The following is an 18,950-nucleotide window of genomic DNA, read 5'->3' as shown; positions in this document are numbered from 1 at the left end:
CAGTCATGCCCTTTGCACTGGGTTTCTGAGCCGGCACTTGGCCGTTTGCTTGGTCTGAAATCCCAGCGCTGTTTCCACCTCTGTTCTGCTCAGGCTCATGGCAGAGATTTCTCTCTTGGATTGGGGCCGAGGGATGGGCGGCTCTAGAGCTGGCTCGCGGTTCATCTGGATCATGCCAAAACAAAAAGAGACAATGCATCAGCCTCATAGTCTCAAGCTGATTCAAACGGAGGCCCCCGATGTGGGCCAGGGAGCGGGCAAGCTGGCTCTTTTGCACAGCCAGATTTCCAAATCTGAAGCTGTATTTGTATCAGCTTGAAACGATGGGGCTGGTGCACTTCGAACGCGCCTGAACTCGGCCAGTGCAAATCCCACTTCACTGGACTTGGCGTGGATGTCGGTGGGTGTTTCTGGGAGCACACACGGTGTGTTTTGGAGTGTGCGAGGGAGGGGGCATTGCATGCACTTCTTGGAGACTGTCTTAGGGCAGCAAGCACTGTATGCTGCATACACTTTTTTGCAGGCTCTTTAAAAAGTGCTCTTCTTTTTATTTAAAGCCATGCAAATGTATGCAAATTAGGCAAGCCCCTCCCCGTCCTGGCAAGCTGCCCCCGTGACCCTCAGTGTCTCAAAGCTCAGGTGCCCCTGTGCCAGCTTTATGTGTGTCTTCAGAATGCTCTATGCAGCTGCTCTGGAAGTTTGCAAACTCCATCATCTCTGATTTATTGTGCCAGAGCTGTGGTTCCTGCACCCTTCAGAACGCCCTCTAGGGTGATGCAGATCAGACAAGGCCGGTGCAGAGAAAAAAAACTATATGCTGTTGGGATTTAAAAAAAAAAACAAAGGGAGGGATTCTTTATTGTAGGGCAAGGCATGGATACAATATAGAAATCATAAGCTGCTCTGGGGCGGGGATAGCAGGCTCTCTCTTGCCTGTTATATGGCAACTCGTGAGTCTGTTTGCACATTCAGAGGGTCACATTGTGTCCTTGATCCACACGCCCAACTTTCCATTGGTGTCAGTGGCCAGCTGGGAGCTCAGATCCAGGCCGCAATGTGGCCCTCTTTATATGGCTCGGGGTTTAGGAGTTAGGCGGGGGGGGGTGTCTCCTGTCACCTCTTCATTTTCTCCCCTTCTGCTTCATGTGTACCACAAAGTAGTCGTTGCACGCGATGGTCAGCCCAGCCACTAGCGAGAAGAAGCTCTGGAAGCCAACTCTGCCGTCCCGGCACTGGTCTAGGTCCTTCATGATTTTATCCACAGCCATGGGGTCTTTCTGGTTCTGGGAAGGGAAAATACATGAAAGAAAAAGCAGAGGGGGGCTGTGAGTAAATGGAGCTGAATTTTCTCCTGGCTGAATCTGCTTCGTAGCAAGAGTGTGGGAGCCTGTTTGTGTGTCCATCCATGCTGGTGACTCCATAGATCTTCATCTATCTGTTCATCCCTCCATCCCACGGGCTCCATATCCATCCATCCATCCCAATGGCTCCATATCCCTTCATCTATCTGTTCATCCCTCCGTCCCACTGGCTCCATATCCATCCATCCATCCCTCCCTCTGTCCATCCCAGTGGCTCCCTATCCCATCATCTATCTGTTCATCCCTCCGTCCCACTGGCTCCATATCCATCCATCCATCCCAATGGCTCCATATCCCTTCATCTATCTGTTCATCCCTCCGTCCCACTGGCTCCATATCCATCCATCCATTCCTCCCTCTGTCCATCCCAGTGGCTCCCTATCCCATCATCTGTCTGTTCATCCCTCTGTCCCACTGGCTCCATATCCATCCATCCATCCTTCTGTCCATCCCAGGGGCTCCATATCCATCCATCCATCCATCCGTCTGTCCATCCCACTGACTCCATATCCCTTCATCTATCTGTTCATCCGTCCGTCCCACTGGCTCCATATCCATCCATCCCTCTGTCCATCCCACTGACTCCATATCCCTTCATCTATCTGTTCATCCGTCCGTCCCACTGGCTCCATATCCATCCATCCCTCTGTCCATCCCACTGACTCCATATCCCTTCATCTATCTGTTCATCTTTCCATCCATCTCAGTGTTTCCATAGCTTATCTGTGTGGGGCTTTGTATAGTGCCCATCATTGTGGCATCTGGGCATCTCTTTAAAAAGACACATGCTGCCCAGTCCTTCCACTTTCTCCCTGCTCTGACATTCCCCATACATCCTAGTTCCCCTGTGCCGGTCTTTCAGGCTCCAATCTGAGTGAATGGGAGGGGCTGCTTTCATGAATCAGCTTGTAATTGGGGCCCTAAAACCGTGCAAGTTCCTTGGGTCGTGGGCAGTCTCCTTATTGGTGCATTGAACAGCCCCAAGCCCCGGTAATAACTAACAACACTCTTTTAATTTAGCTTCAAACTCTTTCTCCCTCCACTCCCTGCAGTGTTCATAACTCAGACAGGCCGGTGCATTCCCCCGAAACTGACTGGCCTATATCCCATGCTGAACCACGGTGACTAGTAGTAAAACTCCCCCCCCCCCCCAGACAGAAGCTCAAGGGGTGCACGTGTGGATTTCAGACCCTGTGCTGGCGTGAGTCTCCTCCTTGCGTAGCACACATCAGGCAACGCTCCCATCCTGAGCGAGATACAAACGCTGAGCAGCGAATGTAAAATAGCTTTCAAAAATGCTTCTCCTTTCACCCCCCCCCCGGCTGGAGCTAAGGACGCCAATGGGCCCAGCCCTCTGAGCGCTGCGGGCTGCGTGCACGGCGTACTGATGAAGCTGTGATTCCTGCGGGCTCCTTGCCCTGGGGAGGCTTGGAACCCACAGCTGCCGGTTTCCGTTAGGCATGTGATCAAGCACCTAGTAGATCATTTAGTCTCTTCCCCACCCACGACCGGTCCCAGTGGTACATTTCCTACTGCTTTTAAATGTCCGAAGTCATGTAGCTTTCACTACATCCTGTGGGAACATGAGGACTGTCAGAGCAGAGCAGATCAGGACCCACCTAGCCCGGTATTCTGTCTCCAGCACCAGCTGCTTCACAGGCAGATGCAAGAGAGCCTGAACTGATGATGGGATAACCTGCTCCCAGGGAAAATCTCCTCCTAACCCCATCACTTAGAGGTTAGTTCATGGCCTGAACCACAAGAGTTTAGATGGATCACCTCCTAGGCAGCTCTCACCGGGTCAGACTCTCTGTTGACGTCAATCAGCGTTGCTCTGTTAAAGTCAATGAATCTAGGCAGATTTACACCAACTGAGGATCTGGTTCAGTGTCTGGAAACTTCTCCTGCCTTCACCTAAGTTTCCTTTTTCTTAATGTCCTCTCATTATTCTCAGCTCTACCATCCAAAATCATCCTGTCGTGCCCAGCACAACGGGGTCCTGGTCCATGACAGGTCACGAGTACAAATAGCTCCTCAGTGTGCTCTTGAGGGTTCAGATCTCAGGTAGGGACAGCGGCAACGCTCAGCGTTTGAGTATTTAAAATGAGTCTTGAAGAAAGTTTCCAGGGAAATCAGTAGCACCATTTTACGCTTCTGGGCTGCTAAAGGATCTCAGAGCGCATCACAACCTTTCACCAAGGCTCACTGCACATCTCTGGGAGGCAGGTGAACTTTATGAGTGGGAAACTGAATGACAGGGCAGTTAAGTGACTTGGGCAGGGTCATACAGTGAGTCAGTAGCAGATCTGGAACTAGAACCCCTGCTCGAACCACTGTCCAAACATTCCTTTCCTAGAGAAGGAAACAGATGCCAGGAGTCCTGAGCCCTAGTCCCCACTCCTCAGATTTCCAGTGTCTTGATAGGTAAGTTCCTGTATATTTTGTCTTTCGATTGGGGGATGGGGGGTTGTAAATCCACAGTGGCATTGCTCCAATGTAGTGTGAATGCTAACTGTGATGTAGGCATGCAGCACTTAGAATGAATGGCAGGCACTGTTTCCTGCAGGATCTGTTGGATTTTGCAATGGGACGGTCTCCCAGGCAGAGGAAGGAGACATTTAAAGCTGGCACATGCATTGCAAGGAGTGTGCACGCCCAGGGCTGGAGACAAGGGCTTTTCGCTCTGGTTTCTAGGATCTCTTCTAATGAGACATTCTGGATGTGATCCTGGAGGACATCGATTTCTGTGCTCTGGCAGTGAAATTTCACCCTGTACCGAGGCCTGGGCCCCCTGTGTCCAAGCACAAGGGGTCTGGAGGACGCAGGTGGGAGGAACCTTTTGCCCCATGGCTTGCAATAAACAAAGACTTCTGTGCATCCAGGCCACCCACCAAGCTTATCCAGTGTGTTCACACAAAGCAATGGCTGGTGAGCTCTGCGCACGGCACAGTGTTTGCTTTACAGACTGAGGAAACAGAACCCCAAGCCGTGAGCCCGGCTGTGCGTGATAAGCAGCAGCGTGTGTGTTCCAGCCGCTCCAGGCTGTTGCCACTCCAGCCGAAGACCTCTTAGCTCTGCTGTCTACCCCATACACCTGGACTGACAGGGTGTGATGCACATCAGCAAGGAGCCAAGCACTGAATTAGGTGAGAGGACCAAGCACAGGTTCAGATCTCCCAAATATTGGTGTCAACGTGGACCTTGAGGGCGTCATTCGAGAATTACACCGGGGTACCTGAGATCAGAATACATCCCCTACAGCAACCTCAGTCCTGTCCCTGCATTCACTCTGGATCTACGCCGGTGTCGCTGGGATCAGAAGCTGGCCCCATGTCTCTGATTGCTCTCGTGGCGGTAAAAGCAAGGCTGGGGCTTTGAAGGGAGTTGGGCACACAGCTGTCCTTGACAGCCCATGGGATTTAGGTGCCTCTGAAAACCCAGACTAGATCAGTTACAGGGGATGGGCCACATCCAGCCTTGGGGTTCGCAGGAGCAATGCCACTGGGTGGCACCTGCTTATGCCAGCTGAGCTTAGCCAGCTGCAGGTGAGGCCCTGCCATGGAGGTGACTGTATCCCTGGGGCAGGGGGTAACGGGAGGACTACAGAGCACTGGTTAATTGCCGATGATCTCAGTATGCACCCACATAGTGGGATGGATACCCTGGGGCTGGAGCATTAAATACCGATCTCTGATTATATCAGCCTGTGCCATCCACACCAGCTTGCATAATAACCTGGCCTCTGTGAACGCTAGACGCACAGGAGACGCAGGCGGGGGAGACAGTTATCTACAAGGACCTTGGGATGCCTAGCCCCGGGAGGGAGTATTGCCTAGTGGTGAGAGTGGGGGTTTGGGAGCCTGGGCTCCTGGGTCGTATTCCCAATTCTGCCACTGACTAACTGTCTGATCCTGGGCAAGTCACTTAACTGCTCCATGTTATTCATGCTGTATTACACCTCCTGAGAGGCGACTCCACTCACTGCTCGGACATTGTGTCATTCCTCAGTTACAGGATTGCAGCTGTGTGCTCGGGAGATTTATCGGGGGGCAAGAAGGGGGAGCGTTGCCCACCTGCCATTCTCACAGGTCTGTCCTGCAGTCGTCTTCTTGCTTTGGACCAAACCGTAACAGCCAAGGAGCAGGGAGAATGCAGTGCACCAGGCAGCAGGGTTATTAATAGCCCAGCACATAGCAGGCTGTTACCAAAATGCTATTGTCTTGGACGATGCATCATTTATCAGGAAGGGAACACTCTGCCCAGAGCCTCTCCCCATTGTCTGTGTCACCCGCGAGCTGATAAATGGCAGGGAATCGAGTGCAGCAGCGACCCCACCCCTGCAGAGCCTCCTCTGCTGGAGGCAGTTGTGAGTCCCGGCTTCTGCGGTGCATGAATGCCACAGGGGCTGGGAGGGGGTGAAGGGGCCACTTGCCTCTCCGTGCCGCAGCTGGGAGTTTTCAAACCCAATGCCGGGGCCAATCCAAAGCCATGGGAACGTGGCCACTGGCTTCAATATGATCAGGCCTTTTCGAGAGACAAGAGTAAGAGCATCTTGGGGCTAGAAGCCGGAGGGCCAAATTCTCCAGTGCAACCCGTAGGGACTCGAGGTGGAGTTGTCCTGGGGTAACAGGGCAGATCTCAGCCCAGAGACAGCTCCTCCTCATTCATCCTGGCCCTTCCCCTCCCCCCGCTTCAAAGGCAGCAGTGAAGCGGGAAGGAGCCCACCGCACCTCCCCCCTAAAGCCTATCCCATACTGGGGAAATGCAGCCACCTCTGGGGAGAAGCCTGGCAGCCAGCTTACGCCAACAGCCATGCACCCAGGCTGAGGTTTTCAAAGCCAGTCAGCTGCCTTTGCCACGTGGCTTCCTTTGATGTGAACAAAGAGCAAGCTGAAGGGCTAAATTCCATAGCTGGCTTTGATTGAGCGAGTCAAAGAAGAATTTTTCGGAGGGGAAATCGTCCGAGCATTATTTTACATGGCTACTGCGGCAGCACCGAGAGGCCAGCTGGGTCGGGCCCTCATTCTGAGGGCAGAATAGTTTCTTCATTTGAAGTGAGAGGAGTTTAGCTGGAAAAATTATAATCACTCAACCTGGAATTTGACCGGGACTCTGTCTGTCTGGATCCTACGCTCTTTCTTTTTTGACCCTTGTCTGTCCTGTCCCATCTAGTCCATTTGCCCGTCCTCCCTGCTCTGTCTGACTTCTCTGATATGGTACCTGAACATCTTACCCTGACTTGTAAAAACCAGCTAAAGTATAAACCGGTTGGGACCTTGATTTTGCCTCTGAAGGCACTTCCAGCTGCACAGCGCCCCCTAGCACCACCCTGGAGCATCACTGCTCAGTCCTGGCCTGGAGGGATGAGCGCCGCCCCCCCGCCCCCAAATCACCAGCCACTAGGACGAGCCAAGTCCCTCAATGGACCGTGACAGAAGGGATTAATCAGCAAATGAGCTTATCGGCATTTCTGACTCACATCCAAAAACCCAGGGAACTCCTTGTCCATCAGCACCCGGAGATCTTCTTTCGTCAGGTAGTTCTTGTCACCGGCGAATTTGTGGAAGGTGAACATCAGTGTCTCCATGGCATGTTCCATCTGAGACGGCATCTTTGCGCGGGTCTTTTGAGCCTGCCCAAGCAGAGAGAAATAGCACAGACAGCAGTTAGCTTTGTTTTGTTTGTCTCAATAGCTGAACTCAGTTTTATCCCAAGGAGCAGGACCGCCCCATGCTAATTACTATGAGGGACGTGGGCTGTGCCATTCGGACTCATAGCTTTCGAGGTCAGAAGGGTCCCCATTAGATCATCTGTTCTCACCTCCTGAATATTGCAGGCCACAGAGCTTTACCCTTCTACCCCTGTATTGAGCCCAATCACGTTTGACTAACGCATCTTCCAGAACGGCCTCCAGGCTGGATCTGAAGACATCACGACATGGAGAATCCACTGTTCCCCTCAGTAGTTTGCACCCTTATGATTAAAAACCAGTGCCTCGTTTCTAACTTGAATTCTAATATATTTGCCAAAGCTGCTAGCTAGTTAGGTTCTTACTCCCGCAGGCAGCCACCACTGTGGGTTCTGAGCGCTCAGACCCGAATGGAAACTTTCCGTGGGTTCAAAAACCTGTTGCCAACGTTGTTGTATTTCTACATCTGCCTAGTTTTTAGAGGGGGTGGAGAACTGCTGGGACACAGAGAGGCAGACGCTGGAGAGGCCAGGAGAGTTGGGATAAAGGTCGGATCAACGTCCAAACCTCTGGACTCCCTTCCCATTTTAGCTCTGCTCGGCACAATGCTCACAGTCGCTGGCTTGTGCCGCTGGAGCGAAGGATTTCATTGCACAATAAATTCCTTCCCGCCTCAGCAGTTAACCCCCGATCGAACTGATACAATACACGGGCTCACCCCAAAGGCAGGACATTCTAGAACACCAAAAGGAGAACAAAATGTACCAGGGTAACTATACTCTCCTAACTCACAATACAGTTTATGGGACAAAAACCTGCCTTGGATGGGGGCAGCGTGGAGAGTTTGGTTTAAATTAGAAAAAGGGGGAGTGACTGGACAATCGCTGTGATTTTTCTTTCGTGTTCCAGCACTAGGGAAATGACTACGTCTCTCAGGTCTTTCTGTCCAGGTCGCCTGATGCCTTGAAACTTTAGAGATGGTTTAGGTATTTTCAAGGGAAACCCTGGGTTAAAGCACTGGTGAGAAATGGTTAGAACAGAGGTGGGCAAACCACGGCCCGTGGGCCACATTCGGCCTGCGGGACCCTCCTGCCCGGCCCCTGAGCTCCTGGCCCGGGAGGCTCGCCCCCGGCCCCTCCCCTGCTGTACCCCTCCCCGCAGCCTCAGCTCACTGCGCCGCTGGCACAATCCTCTGGGCGGGGGGCTGCGAGGTCCTGGGGCAGTGCGGCTCGGTGCTCTGTGCAGCGCAGTGTGTGGCCGGCTCCAGGCAGCGCGGTAAGGGGGCAGGGAGCAGGGGGTTTGGATAGAGGGCAGGGAAGTTCGAGGGGGTGGGGGTGTGGATAAGGGTCGGGGCGGTCAGAGGGCGGGGAATGGGGGGGTTGAATGGGGGCAGGGGTCTCGGGGAGGGCAGTCAGGAAGGGGAGGGGTTGGATGGGGTGGCGGGGGGCAGTCAGGGGCGGGGGTCCCGGGGGCGGTCAGGGGGGTTGGATGGGGCAGGGGTCCTGGGGGGGGCATTGGGGGCAAGAAGCAGGGTGGGGGCGGATAGGGGGCGGGGGCCAGGCCACGCCTGGCTGTTTGGGGAGGCACAGCCACCCCTAACCGGCCCTCCATACAAATTTCCGAAACCCGATGCAGCCCTCAGGCCAAAAAGTTTGCCTGCCCCTGGGTTAAAAACTGACTCATAATGTACTGTGGAGAGATTCGTAGATTTCAGAGCCAGAAGGGTCCATTATGATCATCTAATCTGACCTAGCACAGGACCAGGACATGGAATTTTATCCTCTTATTCCTGCGTCAAGGTCAAGAACTTGTGCTTTGAGCCACAGTTAATTGTTCAAAATATAAATCCCCATGAAACTCACCTGAGACAAGCTTAATATAAAAGCAAAAGACACGGCTAACAGCTGATTTTCCTATCTTATGCCTTTAGTAGCAAGATCCTTAGGAGCTCAACAATCTCTGCAAACTACTTAACAAAATTATGAGCCAAAAGCTGCCCAGCGCACATATCCTAGGGCAGATTTCCAGCCTGCATATTCCAGGAACACTTCTCCCACCACTAAAATGCAATCACCTCTGGGGTGGAACATGGCAGCTGTTTATCAACTCATGGTAACGCTATGCAGCAAGACATTAGAGAATGTCCCACAGCGATCAATCCCCCTGAGAGGGGATGGAGTGGGTGATGTAAGAGGGCTTCCCTCCCCCTCCCCCTCTCTAGCATTTATGATTATGTGATTCACAGCCGCTTGGGACAGGAAGTAAAGACGATTCCTATTTCCTGGGGTAATTTGGGGGTTAGCAGGATGCAACTAGTGGAGTGGGTGTATAGCCGAGATGCATGTCCAGGCTAAGGAGAAACCTGACAGGTCTTAAAATACCCAGGAGCCATGCCTAGCAGCATGTGTGTCCCCAAACTGGTTACCCTGTGCACTACACAGCCATATGGAGCAGCGGATGTCTGGAGAGCAAACTCAACAGAAAGACTTGACCAGAGTCAGTAGGGAAAGCAAGGCTGGTTGGTAAACGCTGTGGATTTTTTTTATGAATTGTCAAAGCAAAGTCTTTCAAGGGAAGATTCCTTTCTCTGCCCCCCACCAGGAACGGGAGACTTTGATGCATTGCCAAATCCAACTGCCTCGTACACTGCTGGGTAGTGAAGAGAAGTGAGAACAGGGGCGTGGAGCAAATGCTGCAATCCCATGAGTAGGGCCTCCAGGGGTGGGGGAAGAGTAATCGCTTCCAAAGCTCTTTAAAAAAGTCCTCCTCGAGCCATCTTTGCTGTGGGTGAAAGCAGCTTTTCTGCCGGGATCCCTTTTTGGTGTTTTACAAGAATATAGCTCTGTCTTGATGGTGTACATGGTAACATGCCTTGGGATGCTCCTTCCTTTAAAACGTAGAGATAGATGAAAGACAGACAGAGGGAACCAGCTGGCTTGAGGAAGTGTGAATGGGACATGGAGCCTCTCTTTCCCTGGTCATCTGGTGCAAATACATCAGTAACAACCTCTCACTGCTGCTGGCTGTGTCTCATGTGCAACGCGTTTGCTGGGTCTCAGTCCCTTTCTTAGTGGCCAAACATTCCCAGCACGGAGAGCATCCTTATAATGTGTCCTCCTGTCCCAGCAGAGAACTCCCTCTCCAACCTCCAGAGGGGGTCCCCTGAGTATGTGGGCGGGGCGTGTTGGTGGGACAGCGATGGGGACGCTTGACGGGCTGGGATAACGGATGAGCCAACCCGTAGCGCCTCGGGATGGACGGCGCCATGGAGAATTCGCCAGCATAAAGGCGCCGCTGGCAGGGTAAGGGTTAAAAAGTTTGCTCAAGGGAATCCGTTCCAGAGCGGGCAGCAGATTGCTGCAAGCTGAGCGGCAGCTTCCTCCTCTGGGGAGCCAAGGGACTTCGGCCAAGAACGCCTCCCATAGAGCAAAATCATCCCCCAACGTCAACCAGATGCTCGGCAGGCCTCAGAGTGCTGATCACAGGGCGTGTGCGCTCCCCACCCCACCCAGAGGAATGCAAAGGGAGGGGACAGACTGCCTTCTGGGCTACATGCACCCAGGGGTGTTAACAGCTGCTGCCCTCCATCGGGGACCCTAGGGAAAGGAGCCCCGCAGACGCTTAGTGCATCCGTGTGCCAACAAACATGAGGTACAAGCGATTCCACTAGTGCACAGCAAGTCCTCCACACGCACATCCCCTCCCTGTGCCACGCGCTGCTCTGAGCCCCTTGGAAGGGATTAGGAGTGAACCGCGTCATCCCTGCGCATTGAGACACGCAAAGGGGTCTGTGTGGGGCGGGGTAGTCACCTGGCACCCAGCCTGCTCCAATCCGGCGAGCAGGGATTTCTTTGGAAGACTCTGAAGTCTGAGGGATGTTGGTTCCAAATGCTCAGAGTTGGGGGAAACGTTCCCGGCCTCCCCCAGGGTACAGCGGGATAAACGAAGGGAGCCAGCAGCCAGGGCACGGGGCATGCCGCCTGCTCTGCCCAGGCCTCGTTCCTTTGCCAGGCAGTCGTTGGCCCACCTGGGCATTTGTGATGGCTTTGGAGCTGCACCAAAGGGGCCCTCAGCCTGTTCTCGGCTTTTAAGGACAGCCGCAAAAAATCTCACCACGCTCACAGCTGCCATTTTTCCTCCTCCCTGGGGACCGTTATTTTGGCCCCCTTCGGAAGACACGGTCCCCATGGTCCCAGTCCTCTGCTGTTCCATTGCAAAGGCGGATGCACGAGTTGCACGAGTTCTAGGGCACGGATGCACGAGTTAACAGCCCGCCTCATGGCGGACACTTGCTCCTTCCTAGGGGCGACTCCTGCCTGGCGCCCGCCTGCGACACTGGTCATGCTGCTGCCCACGGCATTCGGCAGTTCTCCCCTGTCCTCTCGCCCCTTGGGGTGAATTAGCAGGGCCCTGCCATCACTCCAAGCTCAGGGCGCAAAACCTGGCCAACAGGCCGCGCCTAAGAGCTCAACATTATCTTTTGGGGGCTGTAATCTCGGCCCCTCCTGGGCCACTTCGCCTCGCGCAGACTCCTCGCGAGGAGATGGGAGTGAGCACCAGCCGCCTCTCCTCCATCTCCGCCGATCCGAGCTACCGCAGCCTTTCCGGGAAGTCGTTTCGCCATTCGGCCTTGGGAGAAAGAGGAAAACCCCGGAGGGCGGGCAGGGGGAATCGGGCAGGCTCCGAAATCAAAGCGATTGGGTCCTTGACCCCCTTCGTAGGTGAACTGCGGCGTCAGGCCAGAGATGGACTAAAGGGGTTGGAGTTCAGGCCGGGCGTCCCGTCTGGGGTCGAGCTTGGTGGCTGCAGAATCCTACCGGCTGCTGTGACGAGATTCCAGCCGCCGAGTTCAGCTCCTCTGACCACATGGCCACCATCTGGCGTGGGAACCGACCTCCGCTGTTCCTGTGTTATCCCTGCGTGACCCACTGTGGAGTGGGTGCGAGAGGGGCCCCTGCAGTGCCTGATCTGTGCAAGGGGGGAGCATGTTACACGCCCAGCTAGAGAGGTTTAGGTCGGGCTGTCGCACCTCATGCTTCTAGCTGTGGAGATCCTGGTACCGTGGCCAGTCGAACGGGGCACTTGGAAGTGATCCAACTCTGAAACTGGGGGAGAAGCGTGGCTCGAGGTCCTGATGCAGACCCATCTCCAATGAGGGCCCCTAACTCATCTATTCCCTCAGGCCATATTGTTCTCTCTGGTCCATTTCCCATTGATGTGGTGCTCACGCCAGCCTTTAGAATAGAGGCTGGGGTGGGAAGTGAGGGGCCCGTAGCAAGGGAAAAACTCTCCAACTCCAGTTGTGTAACAGGTGGGTGACAAACAGCAAGACAGGAGGGACGCAGCCAAGCCAGTATTCCTCGGGAGCTGTGTTTGTCCCCTGCCTGTCCAACCCAGGGCAGGGCAAAGCCTATAATGAGAGCATCTGAGCAAATACAATGAAACAGCATCTAAAGCTCTAGCCCCATCCCAGTGGTGGGAGTTTGCTAGGGCCCCACGCAGACAGGGTTTGTTTGCTGACGGGGCGGGATGGAAAAATAAACCCAGGGCAGGATGGAAAAATAATCCTGATGTGTGATAAACAGGACTCTGTTGTTTCTGGCCAGGTTCTTCTCTCCCCCTGAAACTGCAGTCCACACTGGAGCAGTGCAGGTCACCACGCCCGCCCACCCCCCCATCCCAGGGTGTCCTCCCTGCCCCTGCCTGGCCTGAGCTAGTATTTTCCAGCCCTGCTGAAAAGTAGCCAGCAGAGCCTCTGAGGAAATGACTCAGGTTGTTCCATCTCCATCCAGGAGCAGGATCAACCTGTCCTGGGCTGGTGGGTTTTCTGCTGCCTCAAACAGTCAGCACAGCCACCAGAGCTGGGGACAGATAGCAGAGCAACTGTGCAGGGTGACACCCAACCAGCCTGGGGACGGAGAGGGGAACGCCAGGGACAAAACTCTTCACGGAGACCCCTTCCCACCTGTCATAAATATAAAGGGAAAGGTAACCACCTTTACATATGCAGTAACATCAAGCCCCTCCTGGCCAGAGGTACAGAATCACTTACATGTAAGGGGTTAATCAGTTCAATTAACCTAGTTGGCTCCTGACCAGAAGGACCAATGGGGAAAGAAGATACTTTCAAAGCTGGGGGAAGGAGGAAGATTTTGTTTGTGCTCTTTTTTTGTTCCCTCTCGGGACAAAGAGAGAGACCAAGCAGGTAACCCAGCTCCTACGCAAATGATACAGCTAAAATTCCAGAAATTGTAAGCAATAGCAAGGAAATGCATTAGATTATCTTTTGTTTTAGCTTGTGAATTTTCCCTATGCTAAGAGGGAGATTTATTCCTGTTTTGTAACTTTGAAGTTGAGCCTAGAGGGGAATCCTCTGCGTTTTAAATCTTTTTTATTACCCTGTAAAATGACCTTCCATCCTGATTTTACAGAGGTGCTTTGTTGACTTTTTTCTTTATAATAAAGTTCTTCTTTTAAGAACCTGATTGGGTTTTAGTGTCCTAAAAACCCAAGCATCTGTGCTCACCTTGTTAACCTATTGGTTGGTATATTATTCTCAAGCCTCCCCAGGAAAGGGGGTGAAGGGGCTTGGGGGGATATTTGGAGGGGGGGGATAGGGCTCCAAGTGGCCCCTCCCTGAATGTTTGTTTAAATCACTTGGTGGTGGCAGCAATACCGTCCAAGGACAAGGAAAGGAATTTGTGCCTTGGGGAAGTTTTTAACCTAAGCTGGTGAAATATAAGCTGGGGGGGGGTCTTTCATGCGGGTCCCCACATCTGTACCCCAGAGTTCAGAGTGGGGAGGGAACCCTGACACCACCCATTCTCGGTCAGACGCTAGCCTGGCACTTGAAAGCCCTCGGTTCAAGTCCCTGCCTCACCACAGGCTTCCTGTGTGGGTCACTTAGCTCCTCGTTGCCTCAGTTTCCCATCTGTAAAATGGGCGCTGTGAGGATAAATACACCAAAGATTGGGAGATGCTCAGATACTACAGCCATGGGGGTCAGGTAAGCACTATAGCAAAATGTCCCCTTCTAGTGAGTTGCACTAGGATGATCCATTTGTATAGCAGTAGCACCTAGTAGCCCAGTTTTCGGCAAGGGCCCAGCCATGCTAGGTGTTGTACAAACACAGAGCAAAGAGACAGCCCCTGGATAGTCTGTTGCAAATCACTGGAAGAAAAAGAAGAATCTCCCAGTTAAATACCATTTGGGAAGCACGGATCATAACAACACTGAGCTCTTCTATAGGGCTTGCATCTGCAGATCTCAAAGCACTTTGCAGAGGAGGGTTAGTGTCATTAGCCCACATGACCGAGGCCCAGAGGGGGGAAGGCCCACATTTTCCAAAGCAGAGGCCTTACCTCAGGGTCGCTCTAGTTGTTGGCCATCACCAGCCATTTTTATCTCAAGATTTTCTTTTAAAAAAAGAAAGCTCAGATTCTCATGGTCCCAGATCCTGAAATCAACCAATCAATGGGAGTTACGGGCCTAAATACCTTTGAGGCTCTGGGCCATGGCTCCAGAAACTGGGGCTTTGAGTAAAACACCAAATATTGTAAAACTGGCCATAAAATGTCAAGAGTGGACACAAGGATGCCTAGTAATAGCTGTGTGGCCTAGTAATTAGAGCAATGGACTGAGAGCCAGAACTCCTGGGTTCTCTTTCCTGGTGGGAGTGGTTAGAGAAGTGCAGAGACAGGGCTTCTGGGTTCTATTCCTGGCTCTGGGATGGTTACTGGTTACAGCACATGGCTGGGGGGCAGGACTCCGGGTTCTATTTCTGGCTCCACCCGTGCGACCATGGAGTGAGGCTCCGTGTCTCAGTTTCCCCATCTGTGAAATGCTGCCTCTCCTGTGAGGTCTTCGGATGCAACATGATAAATAAGGACACAGCATTCGGACTGAATTAACCAAACACAGCAGGGCTGCCTTAGAGCGGAGCAGTTTTTGTATTCCCTTTCAGAGCAGCGTCTGTCTCAGCAGGATTGCAGCCTGCTCCTTGCCAGGCCTGGGGACTGTCCTGTAGCACCACTGAAGCCAGTGGGCCAGATCCCCAGCTGGTGTGAATCAGTGTAGTGCCACTGAGGTCAGTAGCAATGCCAACTGGCACCAGCTGAGGATCTGGCCCTTGGCCCTCCTTAGTTCTGCGTTTGCTTCAGGCTGCTTTGCCCTGAGATCTGCAGCTGGTGTCTGAAAACCTCTATGGGAAAAACAGGAAGCCCAGCCCAGCTTGGCAGTTGTGCCCACTGTGCTCGGGGCTGCTCGCCTGGAAAATTGGCCAGAGCCCCTCGTCAGCTCCACATTCGAACTTCACTTGGAAAAAACCCCGGGAACAGAGTGGCAGGCCCATCCCTCCAGATCCAGGAAAGAAGGGGGGCTGGAATGCAAGTCTCCTCAAAGGACCTCTGTTCCTGGATCGTCAGCTGGGGCTCATGCCAGCTCCGCTGCATTGTTCTGTCTGCTAGAGTCTGGCAGGGCGTGCACCATTCTCAGTCTGAGAACAACACCACCCCTAAGATCCTGCCCGAGGCAGCCTCCAGCCCAAGGGCAGGTTCTGAGGAGCAGATCAGAGAGATCCTATTGAAAGGAGCCTTCCCAGAGCAGGCACTGGACTGGAATCCAGACTGTGAGTGAAGCGGGAGGGAGCCTTCTTCCCAAAGGGTTATTCAGCCAAGTCACGGACCCAGCTCTTAGTCCCTCCCTGCCCGGGACATGCCCAGTGACAAAGTCTGGGTTCTTAGAGATGGGAGCCTACCCACACACACCGGCACAAAATGGGTGGAACTCAATTCCACCGGGATGAGTCAGGGGAGCATCTGGAGCATTCCCAAAGAGCATCTCCCTCTGCAGGGCAACCCCAGCCCAGCCCCAACAAGGAAACTGGCACTGTGCAGAGAGAGAGCAGCAAGCAGGGAGGTGGCAAACAAATATTTGAAATAAGGCATACATTTTTAACAAGTGAGTACAATTAACCATTGGAACAATTGACCAGGATTCTCCATCACCAGCCATTTTTATCTCAAGATTGGGTGGTTTTTTTTTTTTAAAAAAAAGATCTGTTCTAGTTCAAAAGGAGAAGTGGCCTTGGTATCTATGAATCAAACCAGGCTCCCAGCAAAAAAAGCAACTCCAGCTGGAAGCCTGGATCCTTGGAGTGTCTGAGCAGCGCTTGGAAAAGAACATGAATGCATCCGATGAAGTGAGCTGTAGCTCATGAAAGCTTATGCTCAAATAAATTTGTTAGTCCCTAAGGTGCCACAAGTCCTCCTTTTCTTTTTGCGGATACAGACTAACACGGCTGCTACTCTGAAACCTGGAAAAGAACAGCGTGTCCTCAGAACCTGCCCCGTGTGGTAAAAACTGGCTGGCTTTCGACGCTGTGATTACACGTCCCTGCACGTAACCACCTCTCTCTCTTCTCCATCGATCCGTCTTGCTCGCTCGCTCTATGGCAGCTGTACTATCTATAGCAAGCATCGCATTGGGGTACCTTGCGGGAGCACCGATCTGGCTCTCCTGCACCTCTCCCTTGGCCCCACAGCAGCCATTGAAAGCGTTCAAGCTGTTTGCATCCCCTTGTAAAGCTCAGAAAGGGCCCGTCCCCTCGCTTCCCGGTTGCCCAGTGTCTGAGAGCAGGGGCCATACCCAGGCTTCCCAGACCGTGGGACGCTCGCGCCAGTTCTGCTCCGGACACGGCAGACCCCAGGCAGCGAGTTACCAGTGGAACCCCACATCCCGCTGCAGCGGGGAGTAACTCGGTCCTGACTGTCAGAGGTTCTGTGGCCTGCAGTGTGCCAGGAGGTCAGACCAGACCAGATCATGATGGTCCCTTCTGATCTTAAAGTCGATGAGCTCGCGAAGGCCTTGCTCCGACTGGCGGCTGACGTGAATGGGACTGTGTAGTGTGAGTAGCTGTTCCTCACCAACACTCATGCACACACAGGGCACATTCCCCCTTTGGGGTGACTCCCCTGAGTGCAGCGGGGCTCCCCCAGGCATGGGTTTGGCTCCATCCTGAGCACTGGCAAAGGGGGTGTGGTCCGAGTGCTCCAAAGAGCAAAGCAACCTTCGCACTTTGCCATTGGTTAGACACACCCAAGGTCTCTGGGGCAGAGGGGAGCATGGAAAGAAGAGGGGGCTGGAGAGACCCCACCCCACGCAACACATGCAAAGGAGTGCAGAACAAACCGACAAGCCCGGCTCTTCGGAACAAGGACAGGGCCCCACTAGATGCAAAAAGTCTAAACCACCTGGGCCTCCCAAAGAAAGCTGGGGTCCAGCGGCAGCTCCCAGAATCCCATCCCAGTGCAGACTTCACTCCGTCCCACGGCAACATTCACACCCGAGTGGGACCCCAGGGAGGGGCCACGTCCCAGAGCCCTTTCCGTGTTGGGGGGGGGAGATTGATGATGCCCCCACAAGTGGCACCAGCAGATAATAGTAACCAGCCTGTCCCCGATAATTCTGCCCCCATGACGGACCGACAGACCCTCTCGCCGCAGCTGCCCTCCCTGCCGAATGAGTGACGCCCCAGGCTGCTGCTCCTCGGGGTGCGTCCCTGCCCTGGGTGCTCTGGGCTCCTGGACAACAGCAGCAGCTACAGCGCTGGGAGTGACCACGGCATGGTGCCACCCCCACAGCCAGCGAGGCTGGATTGGGGCGCCCCGGCTGGGATTACGCTCCCCCCATCCCCAGGGGCAGCAGGACTAGGGCTCCCCCTTCCTAAATCCATCTTCTGCAGCCTCCCCCAATTCCTGCAGCAGCAGGCTCTGGGGTACCCCAGAGCTCTGACTCCTGGCTGGGGGGGGGGGGCAGAGCTGCGGCACCTCCCCCGCCCCCGTCCAGCTGAGGCATCCGGGCTGGGGGGCAAGAAGAAAGCTCAGAGCCCCCCACGCTGGGGCGTGTCCACAGATGGGGGCTTTACCCCTCCCCGGGGTTAGTGCCCTGCAGGAGGGGCTGGGGGGCAGGAAGGCAGCCCAGAGCCCCCCCCCCAGGGGGTGTCCGGAGATGGGGGCTTTGTCCCCCCAGGTCAGTTCGCTGCAGGAGGGACTGGGGGGCAGGAAGGCAGCCCAGAGCCCCCCCCAGGGGGTGTCCGGAGATGGGGGCTTTGTCCCCCCAGGTCAGTTCGCTGCAGGAGGGGCTGGGGGGCAGGAAGGCAACCCAGAGCCCCCCCAGGGGGTGTCCACAGGTGGGGGCTTTGCCCCCCCCGGTCAGTTCTTTGCAGGAGGGGCTGGGGGATCCCGACTCACCTTGGCTGGGACGCAGGAGCGGAGCAGGCGTGCGGGGACCGAGGCTCAGCACTGTGGGTGGGACCGGAGCCGCCGGCCCTATAGACTCTGCCGGGGGAGGGAGGAGATCCGGGGCGGGGGAAACCTGAGTCCGGCCCGGGCGGAGCCACGCGCGGTTCCCTGCAGCCCCGAGCCCGGCTCGCTGGTGCCCCCTGCCTTTGGCACCGCGCTCCGGGCCGGCCTGCGCCCAGCCGCCGGGCGGCGAGAGCCCGTCTGCCCCCTGCCCCGCCCCGGGCCGGGCCGGGCGTTGGAGACACCAGGTGGGCGAGGGAACAGCTGGTCTGGCCCCGCGCCTGAGAGACACCGACCAGCCTTCCAGGCCAGCTGTGTGCGTCTGTCCCCGCAGCCCGCTCCTGTCTGTCAGTCCAGCCAGACCCAAACACCGCTCCTGTCTGTCCGTCCAGCCCCCCGGATACACCGCTCCTGTCTGTCAGTCCAGTCACCCCCAAACACCGCTCCTGTCCGTCAGTCCAGCCACCCCCAACACTGCTCCTGACTGTCTGTCTGTTCAGCCACCCGGATACACCGCTTCTGTCTGTCCATCCAGCCACCCCCAAACACCGCTTCTGTCTGTCCGTCCAGCCACCCGGATACACCGCTCCTGTCTGTCC

The 18,950-nt window shown here is 54.7% G+C and overlaps 1 protein-coding gene across 2 annotated transcripts; it reads right to left on the bottom strand.

Moving 5' to 3' along the window:
* Window positions 1-846: 846 nt before the first annotated feature.
* Window positions 847-18,433, bottom strand: S100A10 (S100 calcium binding protein A10). Of its 2 annotated transcripts, none has more exons than XM_074938701.1 (3): window positions 7,182-7,312; window positions 6,841-6,993; window positions 847-1,283 (listed from the first exon to the last, which is right to left on the bottom strand). In XM_074938701.1, exons 2-3 carry the CDS (start codon window positions 6,970-6,972, stop codon window positions 1,122-1,124), a joined length of 294 nt encoding a protein of 97 aa, XP_074794802.1. In that variant the 5' UTR covers window positions 6,973-6,993; window positions 7,182-7,312; the 3' UTR covers window positions 847-1,121. The 2 variants fall into 2 exon arrangements, with proteins under 2 accessions (XP_074794802.1, XP_074794801.1); XM_074938700.1 differs by lacking the exon at window positions 7,182-7,312 and adding an exon at window positions 18,301-18,433 and having other exon boundaries at window positions 849-1,283.
* Window positions 18,434-18,950: the final 517 nt, after the last annotated feature.

This window comes from Natator depressus, chromosome 24 (genome assembly GCF_965152275.1).
Source record: "Natator depressus isolate rNatDep1 chromosome 24, rNatDep2.hap1, whole genome shotgun sequence".
Classification (NCBI taxonomy): Eukaryota; Metazoa; Chordata; order Testudines; family Cheloniidae; genus Natator; species Natator depressus.
The sequence above is the reverse complement of the archived record's forward strand: the minus strand, read 5'-3'. Positions and strand labels throughout refer to the sequence as shown.